Below are 17795 nucleotides of genomic sequence, written 5' to 3' on the forward strand. Positions count from 1 at the left end.
ACGGAGAGACAGAGAAAGAGGTCTTCCATCCTCTGGTTCACTTCCCAAATGGCCACAACGGCCAGAGCTGGGCCAATTCGAAGCCAGAAGCTTCTTCTGGGTCTCCCACATGAGTGCAGGGGCCCAGGTACTTGGGGCCATCCTCTACTGCTTTCCTAGGCCATCAGCAGAGAGCTGGATTGGAAGAGGGGTAGCCGGGACATGAACTAGCTGGTGCCCATGTGGGATGCTGAAGCCGCAGAGGCTTAGCTTACTACAAACGCTATAGTACCGGCCCAACACCAGCTACATTTAAAGTGTGCAGTACCACATGTGGTTATGGGTACACAGAACATTTCAACTACTGCCAAAAGTTCTTGGGGCCAGCACTGTGGTGCAGTGAGCTGGGCTGCAGTCTGTGACAGTGGCATGCCATATGAGCACTGCTTCAAATCCCAGCTACTCCACTTTTTTAAAAAATTATTTTTTGAAGATTTATTTATTTGAAAGAGTTACACAGAGAGAGAGGTCTTTATTTATTTATTTATTTATTTATTTATTTTTGACAAGCTGAGTTGGACAGTGAGAGGAGAGACAGAGAGAAAGGTCTTCTTTCCGTTGGTTCACCCCAATGGCCGCTACAGCCGGCGCACTGTACTGATCCGAAGCCAGAAGCCAGGTGCTTCCTCCTGGTCTCCCATGCGGGTACAGGGCCCAAGCACTTGGGCCATCCTCCACTGCCTTCCCGGGCCACAGCAGAGAGCTGGCCTGGAAGAGGGGCAACCGGGACAGAATCCGGCGCCCCAACCAGGACTAGAACCCAGGGTGCTGGCGCTGCAGGCAGAGGATTAGCTAAGTGAGCTGCGGCGCCAGCTACTTTTTTTTTTTTTTTTTTGACAGGCAGAGTGGACAGTAAGAGAGAGAGACAGAGAGAAAGGTCTTCCTTTTTGCCGTTGGTTCACCCTCCAATGGCCGCCGCGGTAGGCGCGCTGTGGCCGGCGCACCGCGCTGATCTGATGGCAGGATCTCCTGGTCTCCCATGGAATGCAGGGCCCAAGCACTTGGGCCATCCTCCACTGCACTCCTGGGCCACAGCAGAGAGCTGGCCTAGAAGAGGGGCAACCAGGACAGGATCGGTGCCCCGACCGGGACTAGAACCCGGTGTGCCGGCACCGCAAGGCAGAGGATTAGCCTATTGAGCCGCGGCGCCGGCTTTTTTTTTTTTTTTTTTAAGATTTATTATTTATTTATTTGAAAGAGTTACAGAGAGAGGAAAGGCGGGGGCTGGGGGGGGGGAGGTCTTCCATCGGATGGTTTATTCCCCAGATAGCTGCAACGGCTGGAGCTGCGCCAATCCAAAGCCAGGAGCTTCTTCTGGGTCTCCCACGTGAATGCAGGGACTTGGGCCATCTTCTACTGCCTTCCCAGGCCACAGCAGAGAGCTGGACAGGAAGTGGAGCAGCCAGGTCTCGAACTGGTGCCCACATGGGATGCCAGCACTTCAGGCCAGGGCTTTAACCCACTGCGCCACAGTGCTGGACCCAACTACTCCACTTCTGATACAGCTTCCTGCTAATGCACCTGGGAAACATGTGGAGAATGGCCCAAGTGCTTGGGCCCTGCCACCCATGTGGGAAACCCAGATGGAGCTCCAGGCTTCTGGCTTCAGCCTGGCCCAGCCCTGCCCATTACAGCCATTTGGGGAGAGACCCAGATGGAAGATCTCTCTAACTCTACCTTTCAAATAAATCTTCTTTAAGAAGGGCTGGTGCAGTGGGCTGGGAGGTTAAGTCACCACACAGTGCTTGCATCCCATATGGGCACAGGTTCGAGTCTCAGCTGCTCTGCTTCTGATGCAGCTCCCTGCTAATCCCTGGGAAAGCAGCAGAAGATGGCCTAAGTATTTGGGCCCCTGCACCCACATGGGAGACCCAGAAGAAGCTTCTGGTTCCTGGCTTTGAATCAGCCCAGCTCTGACCACTGTGGCCATGTAGGGAGTGAACCAGTAGATGGAATATATCTGTCTCTCCCTCTATATATAACTCTGCCTTTCAAATAAATAAAACAAATCTTTTTTAAAAAAATAAGGAAGTAAGTTAGTTCTACTGGACAACCCTGGCCTAGAATCTTCTTTAACTAAATGCTATGGCTCCAGGCTGGTGCTGTGGCGTAGTAGCCTAAGCCTCTGTGTGCAGCACTGGCATCACATACAATCCCTGGTTCCTGTCCTGGCTGCCCCTCTTCCAATCCAGCTCACTGCTAATGGCCTGGGAAAGCAGTGGAAGATAGCCCAAATGCATGGGCCCCTGCATCCAGGGTGCGGGTGGGGACCTGGAAAAAGCTCCTGGCTTTGGATCGGCCCAGCTCCAGCCATTGCAGCCATTTGGGGAGTGAACCAGCAGATGAAAGACCTCTCTGTCTCTCCCTCTCTTGGTCTATAGCTCTATCTCTCAAATAAATAAAATCTTGAGGCTGACGCTGTGGTGTAGCAGGTAAAGCTGCCTCTGCAGTGCCAGCATCCACATGGGTGCCAGTTCAAGTCCCGGCTGCTCCACTTCCGATCCAGCTCTCTGCTATGGCCTGGGAAAGCAGTAGAGGATGGCCCAAGTCCTTGGGCCCCTGCACCGCATGGGAGACCTGGAGGAAGCTCCGGGTTCCTGGCTCTGGCCGTTGAGGCCAATTGGGGAGTGAGCCAGCAGATGGAAGATCTCTCTCTCTCTCTCTGCCTCCCTTCTCTCTGTGTAACTGACTTTCAAATAAATAAATCTTCAAAATAATTAAATAAATCTTGTAAAAAAAGAAATGTTATGTCCCTTCTCTACACTAAAAAAGTGGCGCCTCTTTTTAAAATCTTAGGTGGCAAAAATACAGGTGGGGGACAGCGACTCTAAGAAAATATAAATTGGGGATGGCACTGTGGCGTAGCAGGTAAAGCCACTGCCTGCAACGCTGGCATCCCATATGGGCACCACTTTGAGTCCTGGCGGCTCCACTTCCCATCCAGCTCTCTGCTATGGCCTTGGAAAGCAGTGGAGGATGGCCCAAGTGCTTGGGAGACCTGGAAGTTCCTGGCTCCTGCCTTCAAATCGGTGAAGTTCCAGCTGTTTTGGTCATTTGGGGAGTGAACCAGCGGATGGAAGACCTCTCTCTTTCTGCCTCTGCCTAATAAATAAATAGACAGATCCTTTAAAAATAAATAAATAAATCAAAAAATATATAAATAGGGCCAGCATTGTGGTATAGCAGGTGAAGCCACAACCTGTGACACCAGCATCTCACATTCCTAGCTGCAGAACTTCAGATCCGGCTGCTCCCTGCTACTGCGCCTGGGAAAGCAGTGGAAGATGGCCCAAGTGCTTGGGCCCCTGCACCCACGTGGGAGACCTGGATGAAGCTCCTGGCTCCTGGTTTCAGCCCAGGCCCAGGCCCAGCCCCAACCATTGCAGCCATATGGGAAGTGAACCAGCAGATGGAAGATCTCTCTCTCTCTCTCTCTCTTTCTCTACCTGACTTTCAAATAAATAAATATTTGGAAACTTAACTATTTAAGTAAACATATGTAAATAAAAGTAGGAGTATTCCCCCCTCCAAAAAAAAAAAAATAATGAAGGCAGGCAGGCAACAAGGAGACTGAGCCAACAGAAACAGGTTTAATCAGACACAAACGACCTTTCCCTGGCCTGCCCCAGTCTGCCCACCTCCCACCCAACTTGCCCAGCCAATGGGCTCTCGGGAATGAGGTCAATGGTAGAGGCTCTGACTGCTTAAAAACTAAAAAAAAAAAAAAAAAAAGTCAAAAAAAAAAATAATAAAAAAAAAAGCTACAAGAGAACAGCCCCAAGGCAGAAGGCTGCCCCGCCCCCATCCTGCACCTGCACCTGCACCTCCTCGGCCTCCACCTGCTTCAGGTGACTCTCTTCCAAGCATTCACGCCCGTCTTCCCTCCTTTCTCTATCAGAGATTCTCCCTACGGTTTCCCTGCCCCGCCTTATACACTGGGGCTCAGACCCAACCCCGCAGTTCAAGCCACCTCCTTTCCGCTCCCCTCGCCAAGGTCGCGCGGCCGGGCGCCATCCCGACACTCCTGTTGCAGGGCTGGTTCTCACACCTCGCGCGTTTTCACAACCACCCTCTAAGGGTTCACCGAGGGGCAGCAGGCCCAGAGAAGCCTCCCCTTGCCCAGGGGCACGGCAGGGCTGTGAGCCCCCCCACCCCCAGCTGTAGCTCAAGCCCTTCCCCGGTCCACGCCCGCCCCTCTCAACAGGGGCTCCCCACCAGAGGGTCCGCGGGGCGACTTTACCCCAAGCGGCTTCTACCAGGAGGCCCTCGCACCCTTTAGACAAGAAATAAAAACTCCTCAAGGATTTTCGAGAAATGTGGGCAGATGCCCCGGCCGGTCCTCTCTTCCCTCGTAAATTCAACAAATACTCATGGATGCCCTGCTCGGTAGTGTCCAAAGCACAGTCAAGCCCCCGTCTGCTGACGTCCCCTCAGGGCTTCCTCACACGACTCGTCTTAGAGCGAGAACTGAGGCGAAGGAGCAAAGAAATGAAGACCCCGTAAAAGCCCGCGACCGCACCGCATGCCTCCTTCCTCGGCTTGGCCGAGAACGTCCATCCACAAGAAACGCCCCTGGCCACGTCAGTCCGTCCTCCAGCCCCTGAGGGGCACGGTCTCGCCGTCCCCCGCGTCCCGCCAAGCGAGAAGACCTACCCTTACGCCTCCCTCAGAGCCCGCCGAGGGGCGACCTCGCCTTTCCCCTCCTCAGTGGAAGCTCCTCCCTCGCGAGGCCCCTCCGAGCACTCTCCCAACCCCTTTTCGCTTCTGTGACCGCCAGTCCTTGCTTCATACCCTGCAGGTGACGCTCCGAAGAGGGCCTCTACGGCCCTATTACTCCTTGGGGAAAACCTCCGGGGGCCCCAAGTACTCACGGATCTAGTCAGCCCCCGCGCCCCAAGCTGCCGCAACAACAGGGGCACAGCCTGGCGCAGGCCTCGCCTAGGCCCCCAGACCCTCGCCGCGGAAACCGCTAACGCCATCTTGACTCACAACCCACTCGGCGACCCGCCCCCTCTTTTAGCCTGGACCGGGGGCTGCCCTTTCATGAGCCTGATTCAATTGCCAGCACCACTGTGACATAGAACGCCTGCTTCCAGCCCCACTGACGTCACTACGCGTAAATGTGTGAGGAAGGTGAATTATTTTTTCAAAAATTACTCAGATAGCCCCGGTGTAGTTGATCCTGTAAACAGGCAAAGAAGAGGACAACCTGATCAGGACGCCCGATGTTTAAGGCCCGGGGGCCTTGGGTAGGACGAGCCCGTGCCAAGGCCCGCCCCCTTTCCTCTATTGTCCAATGGCTTTGCCTTAGTAAAGAGGCGGGGAGCGGACGGAGTCATATTTGTTTGTAAACCCTAACCCACGTGCGCGCGCCCATTTAGCCAGCGGATCCACGCATGCGCACTGGGTACGCAGCTTGCGCGCAAGCGCGCTCTGCTTGGCGGAAGCGACGGGCCGGCCCGCACGTGAGCTCTGGGACTATGGAGGGGGTAGTGGCTGCTGACGCCAATGCCCACGCTGACACTGGAACCTCTCGCTCTCGGGGCCCTGGCTGCAGCCTCCGGCACTTTGCTTGCGAACAGAACCTGCTGTCCAGGCCGGATGGCTCTGCTTCTTTCCTGCAAGGTAAGAACTTAACCCAGGTGCGCACCGCCCCGGTCACGTTCACCCGGTTGGTGTTTGTGTGGGAGAGCGGGCTGTGAGGCCGACCTCGCCGCGATGCGAGCTGGTCCCTGCCTCTCCTGCACTGCCGCGGAACGTATTGCTCGGGTGGATGCTACCGGATCCACCGCATACACACGTCTCCCTCCAGACCGGGAGGGAGCTCTCTACCCCCGCAAGAATGAGTTCCAGAACTCGGAAGATCTCATCCGGGCAAATAATCCCCGTTTACTAGATCCGCTCCCCTCTCGGCCTGTTTGCATAAATGCCGCGTAGAGCGGGCGGATCATCGCCGTGGGTTTAATTCCTCCCTGGAGCGCGGCACAGATTACCCCCCAAGTATAGTCCTCAGATTAAAGATGACGCCCTCACCTTTGACTGGTACTCCCCTACTCCCACCCCACAAGTGGGTGGATATCCACATCTTTTCATGCGAGTAAATGAGCGTAGACAGAAAGGAGAAGAGGTCCCAGCACTAAGCCCCCGGGGCCCCCCAACTTTGAGAGCTCCCGGAAGTGTGAAGAGCTCGCCCAGCGGCAGGTGCGGCAGGGGACGAATCAGGACGAATCAGGTGTCCCGGAGGCCAGAGCAAGGGTTTGAGATGAAAGGGCCGCCCAGTTGTTCCGGTCTGAGAGGGGGGCTGATCACGGGAGGGTTGAGCCTTTGGGGGTCCTTGGTGAAGCTGCCAGGCTGCGGCAGTGGAGTGGTGGGGCCGGGAGGGGAGGGAGACGAGACGTGAGTGGAGACTGCTCGTAAGGACTTTTTCTGTGAGAAGGGCTGGGAGATGGGACAGCCGTTGGTGATGGATGCGGGGTGGAGAGAAGAGACTTGGCAGAGCCGTGGCCTGGAAGCCGGGAGTGGAGGGAGGCCGGTCCGTGTACATGTGGGACAGGCAGGAGTGAAGACCCCAGCAAGGACCTGGTTCCGCTCAGGTGCCTCCCCCGGGTGGACAGATTCTCCCCGAACTAAGAGCACCCCGGTGTGAGGGCAAGCTGGGTCTCCCAGGAGCAGAATCCCCCCGTTGTCTCTTCCCTGGAGACCTGCCCAGCCCTCCTTCAGCTTGGCTCTCTTGCTGATTCCACATGCCTGAGGTGTTTTAGAACACAAGAAATAAGGAGAAAGGTAGCCTTTCCCACGGACTGAAACCCCAGAGCAGGGTGGGAGCTGTGATGCAGCAGGTGAAGCTGCTGGCCTGGCTAGCGTCTCATGAGAGCCTGTCTGAGCTCCGGCTGCTCTGCCTCTGATCCAGCTCCCTGCTAATGACCTGGAAGGGCAGCAGGTGGTGGCCCAAGAGCAGCCCTGCCAACCACATGGGAGACCCAGATGGAGTTCCAGGCTCCTTGCTTCAGCCTCGACCAGTCCCATCTTTGCAGGCATTTGAACCATGAACCCGCAGGTGGAAGATCTCGCTATCTCTCTCACTCTGCCTTCAAAGTAATTAATTAAAATTTAAAAATAATTTTAAAACTGCAAAACCATAGGACCCTGTGGAATAACAGGCAGTGCTTTGCAGACTCTCAAAAAGTGTGTTCCGGGGACACTGCAGGTTAAGCCGCCACCTGGAGTGCTGACATCGAATATGGGCCCCAGTTCAACCCTCAGCTGCTCTACTTCCAGCCCACCACCCTGCTACTGTGCCTGGGAAGGCAGTGGAGATGGCCCAAATGCCTGGACCCCTGCCACCCCCAGGGAGAACCAGAACAAGTCCTGGTTCCTGGCTCCTGCCTGACCCAGCCCCTGTCTTTGTGGCCATATGAAGAGTGAACCGGTAGATGGTAGATCTCTCTCTCTCTCTGGTTTTTTTTTTTTTTTTTTTTAAGATTTATTTGTTTATTTGAAAGAGTTACACACAGAGAGGAGAGGCAGAGAGGGAGAGGGAGGTTTTCCATCTGCTGGTTTCACTCCCTACTTGGCCGGAACAGCCGGAGCTGCGCCAGTTTGAAGCCAGGACTGCTTTCCCAGGGCACAGCAGAGAGCTGGATCAGAAGTGGAGCATCTGGGACACGAACCAGCACCCATATGGGATGCCTGTACTGCAGACAGCAACCTTACACACTGTGCCACAGCGCTGGCCCCAATAAATAAAATATTAAAAAAAAAAAAAAAAAGCAAGCAAGCAAGCAGGGGAGGACGTGAGAGCAGTAGCAGGGTTTTGTGCGTTCACTGTCCATGACATGGGTTTTGCGATTTGGGGGTCCCTGTAAACAGATTTCTGATTGGACTGAGGTCAGACAAGGCTGGAGGCCGTTACAGGGCGGTGTCTGCCCTGTGCACATGGCAACACGGAGGCCCAGGAAGGGGAGCAAATTCACCCCGGTTCCAGAGCTGAAGCAGGCCGATGGGACAGGAGCCAGGCCCTTCATGCCCAAGTCCTCCCTCCCCTTGCACCTGGCCTGCTCTGAGAAAAAGCAGGAGTCAGGCTCCACCGGAGTGTTTACCCTTCTCAGCTGTCTGCGCCCCTGCAGAATCTGGGGCTGGGCGCCCCGGAGAAGGGAGCCGGGCTGGGGAAGCTGTGGAAAGAGATGCAGAGGTCACTGCAGCAAGAGGGAGGAGGTTAGCTCCTCAGAAGAACTTCCTGGTAGGGCAGCTGCTCTCAGCCACGGTCTGCCGGGCGCCTGGCCTGTGCCAGGCGGTGCTCTGAGTGAACCGGGTCGCTGAACCGTCACCAGGATGCCACAGGGAGGCAGCGTTGTCATCATCTTTGCAGATGAGAAACGGGTTGGACAGTAGGTGCTGAAAACACTCATGTCACCAAGTGGCAGGGGTGACAGGGACCCGGCCGTCGGGCTCAGGGCCCAGCCTGTGAAGCAGTGCACCTGGCCCCCGAGGCCGGGACCGTGCAGGTGAGGCCTGCCCTGCTGTCTCCCCAGGCGACACCTCCGTGCTGGCAGGGGTGTACGGGCCAGCCGAGGTGAAGGTCAGCAAAGAGATCTTCAACAAAGCCACGCTCGAAGTGATCCTGAGGCCGAAGATCGGGCTGCCTGGTAATGGGACCCGGCTGCCCCTCGTGGGCGCCTCCTGCCCGCTGTCCCCACTCTCCACTGCTCCCTCTCGCCTCCCTGGTTGTTTCTTTGTCGCTGTCAATTTTGTCTCTACCGCCATCCCCGTTCTTTCCATCAACCTGCTTTTCTGCCCTTTTATCCTCTGCTCCCCCGGTCCCTGGTCCCCATGGGCTGGGAGCAGGGCTGACGGCCCCCTTGGTGCATGCTGGGGAAGCAGGGGTGCGGTGGGTGGCAGCTACCCCCCTGCCTGCCGCACACCGGACATGCTCTGTCACCTGTGTGAGTGCCTGCACCACCACAGCTGAGGGCGGTGAGCCCAACTCCTGCCCTTGCTTTCCCCAGGGGTGGCAGAGAAGAACCGGGAGCGGATGATCCGGAACACGTGCGAGGCCATCGTGCTGGGGGCGCTGCACCCGCGCACCTCCATCACTGTGGTGCTACAGATCGTCAGTGACGCTGGCTCCGTATCCTTGCTCCTAAGCCACTTCCCCCAGAACCTCCTGATTGCCTCCCCTGAGGTCCAGGTGCACACCCTCTGCTGGCCAGAAATCCCCAGACACTTCACAGGCACTAACTTGATTTTAATGATTTGATTTATTTGAAAGCCAGAGAGAGATCTCTCAAATCGCAAAACCCATTTCATGGATCAGTGAACGTACAAAACCCTGCTACTGCTCTCACGTCCTCCCCAGCTTGCTAGCTTTTTTTTTTTAAGATTTTATTTATTGGGGCCAGCGCTGTGGCGTAGTGGGTAAGGCTGCTGTCTGCAGTGCCAGCATCCCATATGGGTGCCGGTTTGCGTCCCAGCTGGTTCACTGCTGATCCAGAGAGAGATCTTCCATTCACTGGTTACTCCCCCAAAAGCCCAAAGCAGGTGCTCAGAACTCAGGTCTCCTACGTGTATGACGGGGACCCAGACACTTGAGCGCCCCAGGGTGGACATTAGCAGGCAGCTGGACTGAAGGCACTCTGACACGGGTGTCCCAAACAGCATCTCCCTGCTGCCCCCGGTGTCCGCCCCCAGCCCTGAGTTACTGAAGGAGAGCAGACCCAGCTAAGAGCTCCACTCTCGCAGGCGCTGTCCTCAGTGCCTCAGCCACTTCCTGATCTGCAGAGCACGGACCCTCGGGGCTGGAGCCCATGGCCCCTGGCATTGCACGTTCTTCCCTTCCTGTTTCCTGAAGAAACAGACCCAGAGAGGGGAACAGGCTGGCCCAGGGCCGCACAGCTGAGAGTGGCAGAGGCAGGACTCTGACTCCAGAGCCTGTGCCAGTGCCCTGTACCCTGCACCCTAGCGTGGGTTTCACGCTCTCAGCACTGGGCGAGCCCCGAGCAGGCAGAGCTCCTGAGTCAGGAGCTCGCCCCTAAAGATTCCTGTGGTTTCAGCAAGCGAGGCTGAGGGCGAGGGCCAGAGCAGGTGTTGCTGGAGGCGGCGCTGTGTGGACAGAAGCACAGAAGAGCTGTGGTGGCCCCCTTTTACAGAGGGGGAGCTGAAGTTCAGAGGAAGTAGCCGAGGGTGGAGGGCAGAGCCGGATGTGACTGACAATGAAGCTGGCGCCCATTCTGCTCTGCTGGGTCTGGGGAGGAAGACCGAGGCAGAGCCAGGTGTGTGGCCAGTGTTGGGCCCGCCTTCTGCTGTGCCACACCCCACCCTTGACGGTGAGCCTCCTGAGGGCAGCCGGCGGACAGCTCCTCCAGGGCCCTGCCAGCTCTGCCGCCTGGGAGTGCTGGGTCCCTGCGTTCTGTGCTCCTCCCCCCCGTGACGTGGAAGGTTTCTTCTCTCTGACACTTGCCCTGAAGACGCCTGCGGCTTACTTTAGTAAGTCTATTAAATAGCATCATGGTGACAGATTCTGCAGGTCTCTTGGGCAAGGCCTCACGGCTGAGACACCAAAGCCAGGTCTGGAACCCGGGCTTTCCTGATCCCAGAACCACTTGGAACGCCTCTGCCCGGCTGCTTTTCTGTGACCCACTGGTGATGTCTGCCCCAGGCATGGGCAGGCTGAAGGGAGGCGGGGGTGTGTTCTGCTGGCCAGCCGTGAACAGAGACTTTTCTTTAACCACTGCCACCCGTGGTGCTCAGCTCCTGGCCTGCTGCCTGAATGCTGCCTGCATGGCATTGGTGGACGCAGGTGTGCCCATGCGTGCTCTCTTCTGCGGGGTCACCTGTGCCCTGGACTCTGATGGCACCCTCGTGCTGGACCCCACAGCCAAGCAAGAGAAGGTTGGTGGGAAGACCAGGGCGCTGAAGGGCTCGAGCAGACGGCTGTCTCCTCCTCCAGGCCTCACTGCTCTTTGGAACAGTGGCACCCTGGCACCTCGCTTCTGTTCTGCTCTTCAGGGTCCCCTCAGCTGCAGGTGCAAGGAACCCACCCCAGACTTACGTCAGCAAAACAGGGAAAGGACTGGGTGTCATCACCAAACTGAGAAAGAACAGAAGTGAGCCAGAGCCAGGGCCCCAGACCCTGTCAGGATTTCCCACTACTCACACTCTTGCTTGCTGTTCTTTGTTTTTTGGAGATTATTCACTTATGCATTTGAAAGGCAGAGTTACAGTGAGAGAGAAGAATCTCCCATTGCTGATTTCCTCTCCAAGTGGCCCCAACAGCTGAAGCTTGACTAAGCTGGAGCCAGGAGCTCCATCCAGGTCTCTCATGTGGGCCCTGTGGCCCAAGCATCTGGACATCTGCTGCTTTCCCAGGTGCATTAGCAGGGAGCTGGATCAGAAAGGGAGCAGCTGGGGCTTCACCAGCGTGCATACGGAATGCAGGTGTTGCAGGCAGCATTGAACCCGCTGCCCCGCAATGCCAGCCCCATCAGCCCTGCTGTTTTCCTCACTTAGGCTTCCTTCTGTGTGCCCAGCATCTTCTGAGGCTGTGGCTCAGCTCCCTGAGTCCATCTCAAGGGACTCAAAAGCAAAGGGGATGAGAGAGAGTGTCCCTCACTGGCTGAAGTTCCCAGAGTCCTGGGGCACTAGGGGTTCTGAGTGACCCGCCCAGGACTTTCAAGGTTGTAAGCCGTTGGGAGAAGAGCCTCCACCTGGGGTGGGGCAGGGACTTGGCCACACCAGCGTTAGCAGAGCTGGAAGAAAAGGGAAGAGGGCAACTCCCAGAAGTGAGTAGCCTTACCGGCCTGTGTTGCTGCTGCTGCTGCAGGTCAGCTCCTGCCCTGTGTCCGAGACGTGGCAGTCGGTTCTGGATGCACAAAAGATGTCCCCGCTCTATCCTGGCAGCTGAAGTCCAGAACCTGTCCTCCCTCCATCGCAGTCAGGCAGTAGCCACAGTCTATGGGAGATTCAGGTGCAGCTTTTGCTGCCTGCAGTCTCCCAAGTGACTGGCAACATTGCCTGGCAAGGCATTCTGGGAAATGTAGTTTGCTGGTTCCATTTTCCGGGGTACAGCGCCTGGAAGGCAGGGGAGAGACTGAGAGACACCTGGTGAATGACCAGCACAACGGTTGGAGTCGGGTGTGGGGAGCCACTGCCCAGGGAAGCAGGGAGGGCGTGGCCTGTAGCCAGTGCACCTGGCTGTGGGAATGCCAGGCCTCGAGCTAAGGGTCAGGAGTCCCCTCTTTGGGACTCACTGAGATTTTATCTAAGGGGAAGGACCTAGGTCTCCCACCACCGTCTCCCCACCATCCCTAGGAGGCCCGCGCAGTGCTGACCTTTGCATTGGACAGTGTGGACCGGAAGCTGTTGATGTCTACCACCAAGGGGCTCTACTCAGATGCTGAGGTACCTGTGTGGGGATGGGGTGAGAGCCAGAACCTGCATGGATGGCTCTTTAGGTTATTTGGGGCCCAGGGCCATGAACTCCCAAGCCCTCTGTGAGCACTGAGGTTTTGGGGCTCTGCAAGGCCAAGGGCCCTCCCAGGTGTCAGGATGCCCAGTCCCCTTGGGCTGAGGACTGAACCCTGAATTCCTCGCCCTCCTCTCCCTGTATCCTACTCAGTGAACTCAAGACATGGGAAGGAGGGGAGCACACAGCCCCCCACCACCTGCCTTGCCTGGGGTTTAGCCAATGGGTTTAGCCACGGGTGGGTGCAGGATGAAACCACGACACTGACCGGTCTCCCCCTGGGCAGCTTCAGCAGTGCCTGGCTGCAGCCCAGACTGCCTCGCTACACGTCTTCCGCTTCTACCGGGACTCGCTGCTCCGGCGCTACTCCAAGAGCTGAGGGAAACTGAGGCCGGTGCCCTCCCCCTGCCAACACCATCCTTGCTCCGGCTGGTCACCCACCAGTGGCCCGGCCTAGACTCTGTGTCCCTGTGTACCCGGGTGATCTTGTGGGTGTGCAGCTGTGGGGACTCCTGTAGCGGCCCCCAGGCCCAGGGGCACAGACCCCCACCCCCTGGATCAAATTAAAAGGAAAAACAGTCACTGTGTTGATACTCCCTCCTTACTAACCACGTCTGTGGAACAGCCACTGCCTGCTGGCAGTGAATGAGACCCACGTGCCACCGTCCAGGAATCATGGGGCCTAAAAAAGTGGTTGTCAGGTGGGACTCTGAAGGGGGAAAGGGGTGAGCTCTTAGAGGATGTGGGGCAAGGGCCCCCAGGGGTTAAGCACCCACAAGGTGGCCAGTGGGCTGCAGTAGGAGCCAGGACAGAAGAGGAGATGGGGGCAAGGGGGTGGGGCTGGCACCGTGTGCACACAGGGCTTCACAGACTACAGGACCTGGCACTGCTGCTTCAACCCCCACATACCCTGTGACATGGCAGCAGCTGCCATTGCAGTCCCTGGTTACTTTAGGCAACAGAGAGATCTTCCACCTGCAGGTTCACTCCTCAAATGCCTACAAGATCTGTGCCTGGGCCAGGCCAAAGCTGGGAGCCGAGAACTCAATCCGGGCCTCCATGTGGGTAGCAGGAAGTACTGGAGCTATCACCACTGCCTCTCAGCTCTGCATGAGCAGGAAATGAATGGGGAATGGAGCTGGAACCCAGGCACTCATGTGGAATGTGGGCGTCCTAAGAGAAGAGACAGAGATCTGCTGTCCCCTGGTTCAGTCCCCAAATGCCAGCAACAGACAGGTCTGGGCCAGGCCAAAGCCAAGGGCCAGGAGCTCCATCCAGGTGTCCCCGATGGGTGGCAGAGGCACGCTACTCGGGCCATCTTCCTCTGCCTTCTCCGGCACATTAGCAGGGATCTAGATTGGAAGTGGAGCAGCCAGGGCTCAAACCAGCACTCCCAAACGAGATGCTGGCATTGCACGTGGTGGCTTAACCTCTGCCGCAACACAGGCCCCGTAAGTGGCGTCTTAACTACCGCCAAATGCCTGTCCCCTGTCCTGTTTTAGACGAGGAACAAGCAGAGAAGTCAGTCAGCTGCTGTGGTCACCAGCTGCCTGCAGAGGGATGGGGCAGGCCCCACAGCCCCAGCTGCGCAGCTGATACCCAGGCAAACACCGGCACCCTGGACTCTGGTGCATCACCTGTCAGGGAGGAACTGTGGCCCCTTGGGACTCGGGTGGAGGCACCCCAAGAGGCACTGAGAAATGCAGGGAGCATTTCAATTTGCAACTGGACGGCTGCCTCTATCCACTAGAACACTCAGCAGGTATGAGCCCCGCACACGTGAGCTTTCTGCAGAGCCCCTCCCCCACAGCTGGGCCAGGCGCCTGCCGCATCATCCAGGCCCTCCCTGTGGGCCTCAGGGGCTTGCACCACCCCACAGTCCCCATGATGGCTCCCTGAGCAGGAAATGAGTATCTTGCCAGTCACTCCCTTAGATGCTCAGGTAACACTAAGCCAGGAGTCGTCTCCTTCTTGGGACACCCATATCCCATATCGTAGCACCTGGACTTGGGCTCCTGCCACCCCTGTGGGAGACCCAGATAGAGTTCCTGGTCCCTATCTTTGGCCTGAGTCCAGCCCTGGCTGTTGCAGACATTTGACAATGAAACAATTAATATAAAGATCTCTGCCTCTCTTTTTCTTCTTCTTTTTTTTTTTTTTTTTTTTTTTTTTTTTAACAGGCAGAGTGGATAGTGAGAGAGAGAGACAGAGAGAAAGGTCTTCCTTTTTGCCGTTGGTTCACCCTCCAATGGCAGCCGCGGCCCGCGCATCGCAATGATCCGAAGTTGGGAGCCAGGTGCTTCTCCTGGTCTCCTATGCGGGTGCAGGGCCAAAGGAGTTGGGCCATAGCAGAGAGCTGGCCTGGAAGAGGGGCAACCGGGACAGAATCTGGCGCCCCGACCGGGACTAGAACCCGTTGTGCCGGCGCTGCAGGCAGAGGATTAGCCTATTGAGCCGCGGCGCTGGCCATTTCTCTGCCTTTCACATAGGTAATACAACTTTTTCTAGAAAAGATAGATTTTGGGGCAAATTTTTTTAAAGATATATTTATTTATTGAAAGGGAGAATTAACAGAGAGATCTTCCATCCACTGGTTCACTCACTAGATGGCCACAACAGCCAGCACTGAGCCAGGTGAAAGCCAAGAACCAGGAGCTTCTTCCAGGTCTGCCACCCACGTGGGTGGCAGAGGCTCAAATACCTGGGCCATCTCTGGCTGTTTTACCCAGGCCATGAGCAGGGAGCTGGATTCCAAGTGGAACAGCCAGGACACAAACTGGAACTGATACGGGATGCCAGCATTACAGGTGGCAGTTTTACCACAGCCATGGTGGCAGCCCCAATGGGAAAAAATTTAAAATCCACAAGTACAAGCAGTCTTCAGACAGCTCATGCAAATTGCTTGTTAAGAAAAATTGGGGGCCCGCACTGTGGCAAAGTGGATAAAACTGCTGCCTGTGGTGCCAGCATCCCATATGGGTGCCAGTTCGAGAACCGGCTGTTCCACTTCTGATCCAGCTCTCTTCTGTGGCCTGGGAAAGCAGTGGAAGATGGCCCAAGTCCTTGTGCCCCTGTACCTGCATGGGAGACCCGGAAGAAGCTCCTGGCTTCGAATCAGTGCAGCTCCGGCTGTTGCGGCCAATTGAGGAGTGAACCAGTGGGGTGGAAGATCTCTCTGTGGAACTTTGACTTTCAAATAAATAAATGTTTTTAAAAAAGGAAAATCTGTGGAGCCAGTGTTGTGGCATGGTGCGTTAAGCCACTGCCTGTGATGCCGGCATCCCATATGGGCACTGGTCAAGAGCCGGCTGCTCCATTTCCAATCCAGCTTGCTGCTGCTGAGTCTGGGAAAGCAGCCTAGGATGGCCCAAGTGCTTGGACCTCTGCACCCACATGGGAGATCCAGAAGAGGCTCCAGGTTCATGGCTTTGGCATGGCTCAGCCTTGGCCGTTGCAGCCATTTAGGAAGTAAACCAGCAGATGAAAGCTCTCTCTTGCTTGCTCTGTTTCTCCCTCTCTCTGTAACTGCCTTTCAAATAAATTTTTTAAAAAAATCTTAAAAATTGTATGACCTTAAAGTGTTTTAAATCACGTAACTTTTTAAAAAATTCTATTTTTCTGGTGTGTGTGTGTGTTTTGTGGAAGAGACACAGAAATCTCCCATCCACTGGCACACTCTCCAAATGCCCACCATGAGCAGAGGCCAGGAAGAGGAGGGGTTTCTCAGCTCACTCCATTTCTGATGATGCTGTGGCCACCTCCTCATCCACCAGGATTCTCCACCCTGCACAGGGACACGCTGGGCTGCTGGCTTCTAAGTTCACAGTGGGGGCTGCAGGGGCAACTAGGGTGGGGTTCAGGAGGCCAGAGTGAGCAGGGCAACCCCATACGTGCACAGGCATGGCGTAGGGCAGTCCTGGGCCCAAGCCTTGTTGGCCTGCAGAGGCACAAGGCGGTGGTGACCACAGCATCCCTCATTTCCCCTCCTGCTTCTCAGAACCCCAAGCCCTTCCTTTGGACCCTCCCCTACTAACAATCATTGATTCACCGCTATGTTCCATATATGGGTGTCTGCCAGGTACACAGTCCCCTCCGTGTGCCATACTCACACTGACCTAGGCCAGACAGAAGGTGACGATGCCCCCGGGCCAGAAGCAGCGCAGCATCCTGAGGTGGTCACAGGTCAGAAGTGGGGAGAGGCGGCGGCCGTCCCCATCCCAGTCCGAGTCACCATCACTAGACGACGTGTCCTGTGGGCAGGAGGGGCTCCCTGGGCATCTGCAGCATCTGCCCACTGCTCACTCCCCTTAGCCCCAAATCCAGCACCTCTCTCGAGACTTCTGTCTCTGGGGTGCCTTTAGGAGAAGCTGTGGCTCTTGTCTCCAGAGAAGAGCCCCGCCCACACCCAGAGTTTTTCTTTCATTTCCAAGGGGTTCACAGGTGCCAGCGGGAACTCTCCAGTTCCCTGTGATCTCTGGATAAGAGCCCTTTAAGTGGAGACCAAAATCGCTGGGAACAGGAACTCACAAAAAAAGGGAGGTTACAGGGGATGGCATTTGACCCAGTGGTTAAGACACCCTTGTGATCCCCCGCAACCCATATTATTATTAGAGTCCCTGGGGTCAAGTCTTGGCTCCACGTAAAAGTTCAGCATCACTGAAGACCTGCAGCTCCCCACTCCTCACTGCTACTCCCAGGGAAAGAGAGGGCAGGCTCCAGGCTCCTCCCCGCCTCTGGCTCACCTCCCTCTGTAGCCCCACGCAGGCCCTCTGGGAAAGGCCCACAGCTCAACCCAGATTGTACAGGCGCACACACGGGTGTCAGAGCACACACCAAGGAAGCCGGCAGCCCCACTCCCAGCCCATGGGGACCTAGGATATCGTCCTCCAGGTCCCAGGGACCCTCAGCCTTTTGGCTCCGGCTTTGGTTGCACCCACAGAGAACGAGGGGATGCCCAAATTCACTACTGCATCTCCATTTCTCTGGTCTCTGTTGGGTGACGACTCAGCCTAGAGACAGGAGCCCATCACTGCCTCACACAGTGGGGTCTGCAGTTTAAATTTCCTAAAGAATCACCCTTGGCCTGTGTGTTAAAAAAAATGTAAGCCTCTGGCACCCATGGACCTTCAGGTTCACAAAATGTCATGCCTTTGCTTGCAAATTCGAACTCAATGTGAATTAGGTAACTGCAACTGCTGGCCAGAATTTGGCACTTCTAATCAAAATGTCCTTTATTTATGGACCTATATAACATCCTCAAATAGAATAGCAAGCAGTCTGAGGTAACTCCCTCCCT

At 56.2% G+C, this 17795-nt stretch overlaps 2 protein-coding genes across 3 annotated transcripts in view; one reads left to right on the forward strand and one right to left on the reverse strand.

Annotated features, from left to right (window-relative positions):
* Positions 1-5032, reverse strand: part of BCKDHA (branched chain keto acid dehydrogenase E1 subunit alpha) — a 26617-nt gene extending 21585 nt beyond the window's left edge. For both annotated transcript variants that reach the window (XM_062176264.1, XM_062176262.1), the window contains exon 1: positions 4911-5032. In XM_062176264.1, the coding sequence (XP_062032248.1) occupies positions 4911-5018 (108 nt within the window). In that variant the 5' untranslated portion in view covers positions 5019-5032. The remainder of the gene's footprint in view (positions 1-4910) is intronic.
* A 444-nt stretch (positions 5033-5476) lies between these two features.
* Positions 5477-16065, forward strand: EXOSC5 (exosome component 5). The gene is made up of 6 exons (XM_062176955.1): positions 5477-5664; positions 8571-8684; positions 9045-9166; positions 10786-10926; positions 12346-12435; positions 12786-16065. Exons 1-6 carry the CDS (start codon positions 5520-5522, stop codon positions 12876-12878), a joined length of 705 nt encoding a protein of 234 aa, XP_062032939.1. The 5' UTR covers positions 5477-5519; the 3' UTR covers positions 12879-16065.
* The last annotated feature ends 1730 nt before the right edge of the window (positions 16066-17795 follow it).

Source organism: Lepus europaeus, chromosome 19 (assembly GCF_033115175.1).
Source record: "Lepus europaeus isolate LE1 chromosome 19, mLepTim1.pri, whole genome shotgun sequence".
Classification (NCBI taxonomy): Eukaryota; Metazoa; Chordata; class Mammalia; order Lagomorpha; family Leporidae; genus Lepus; species Lepus europaeus.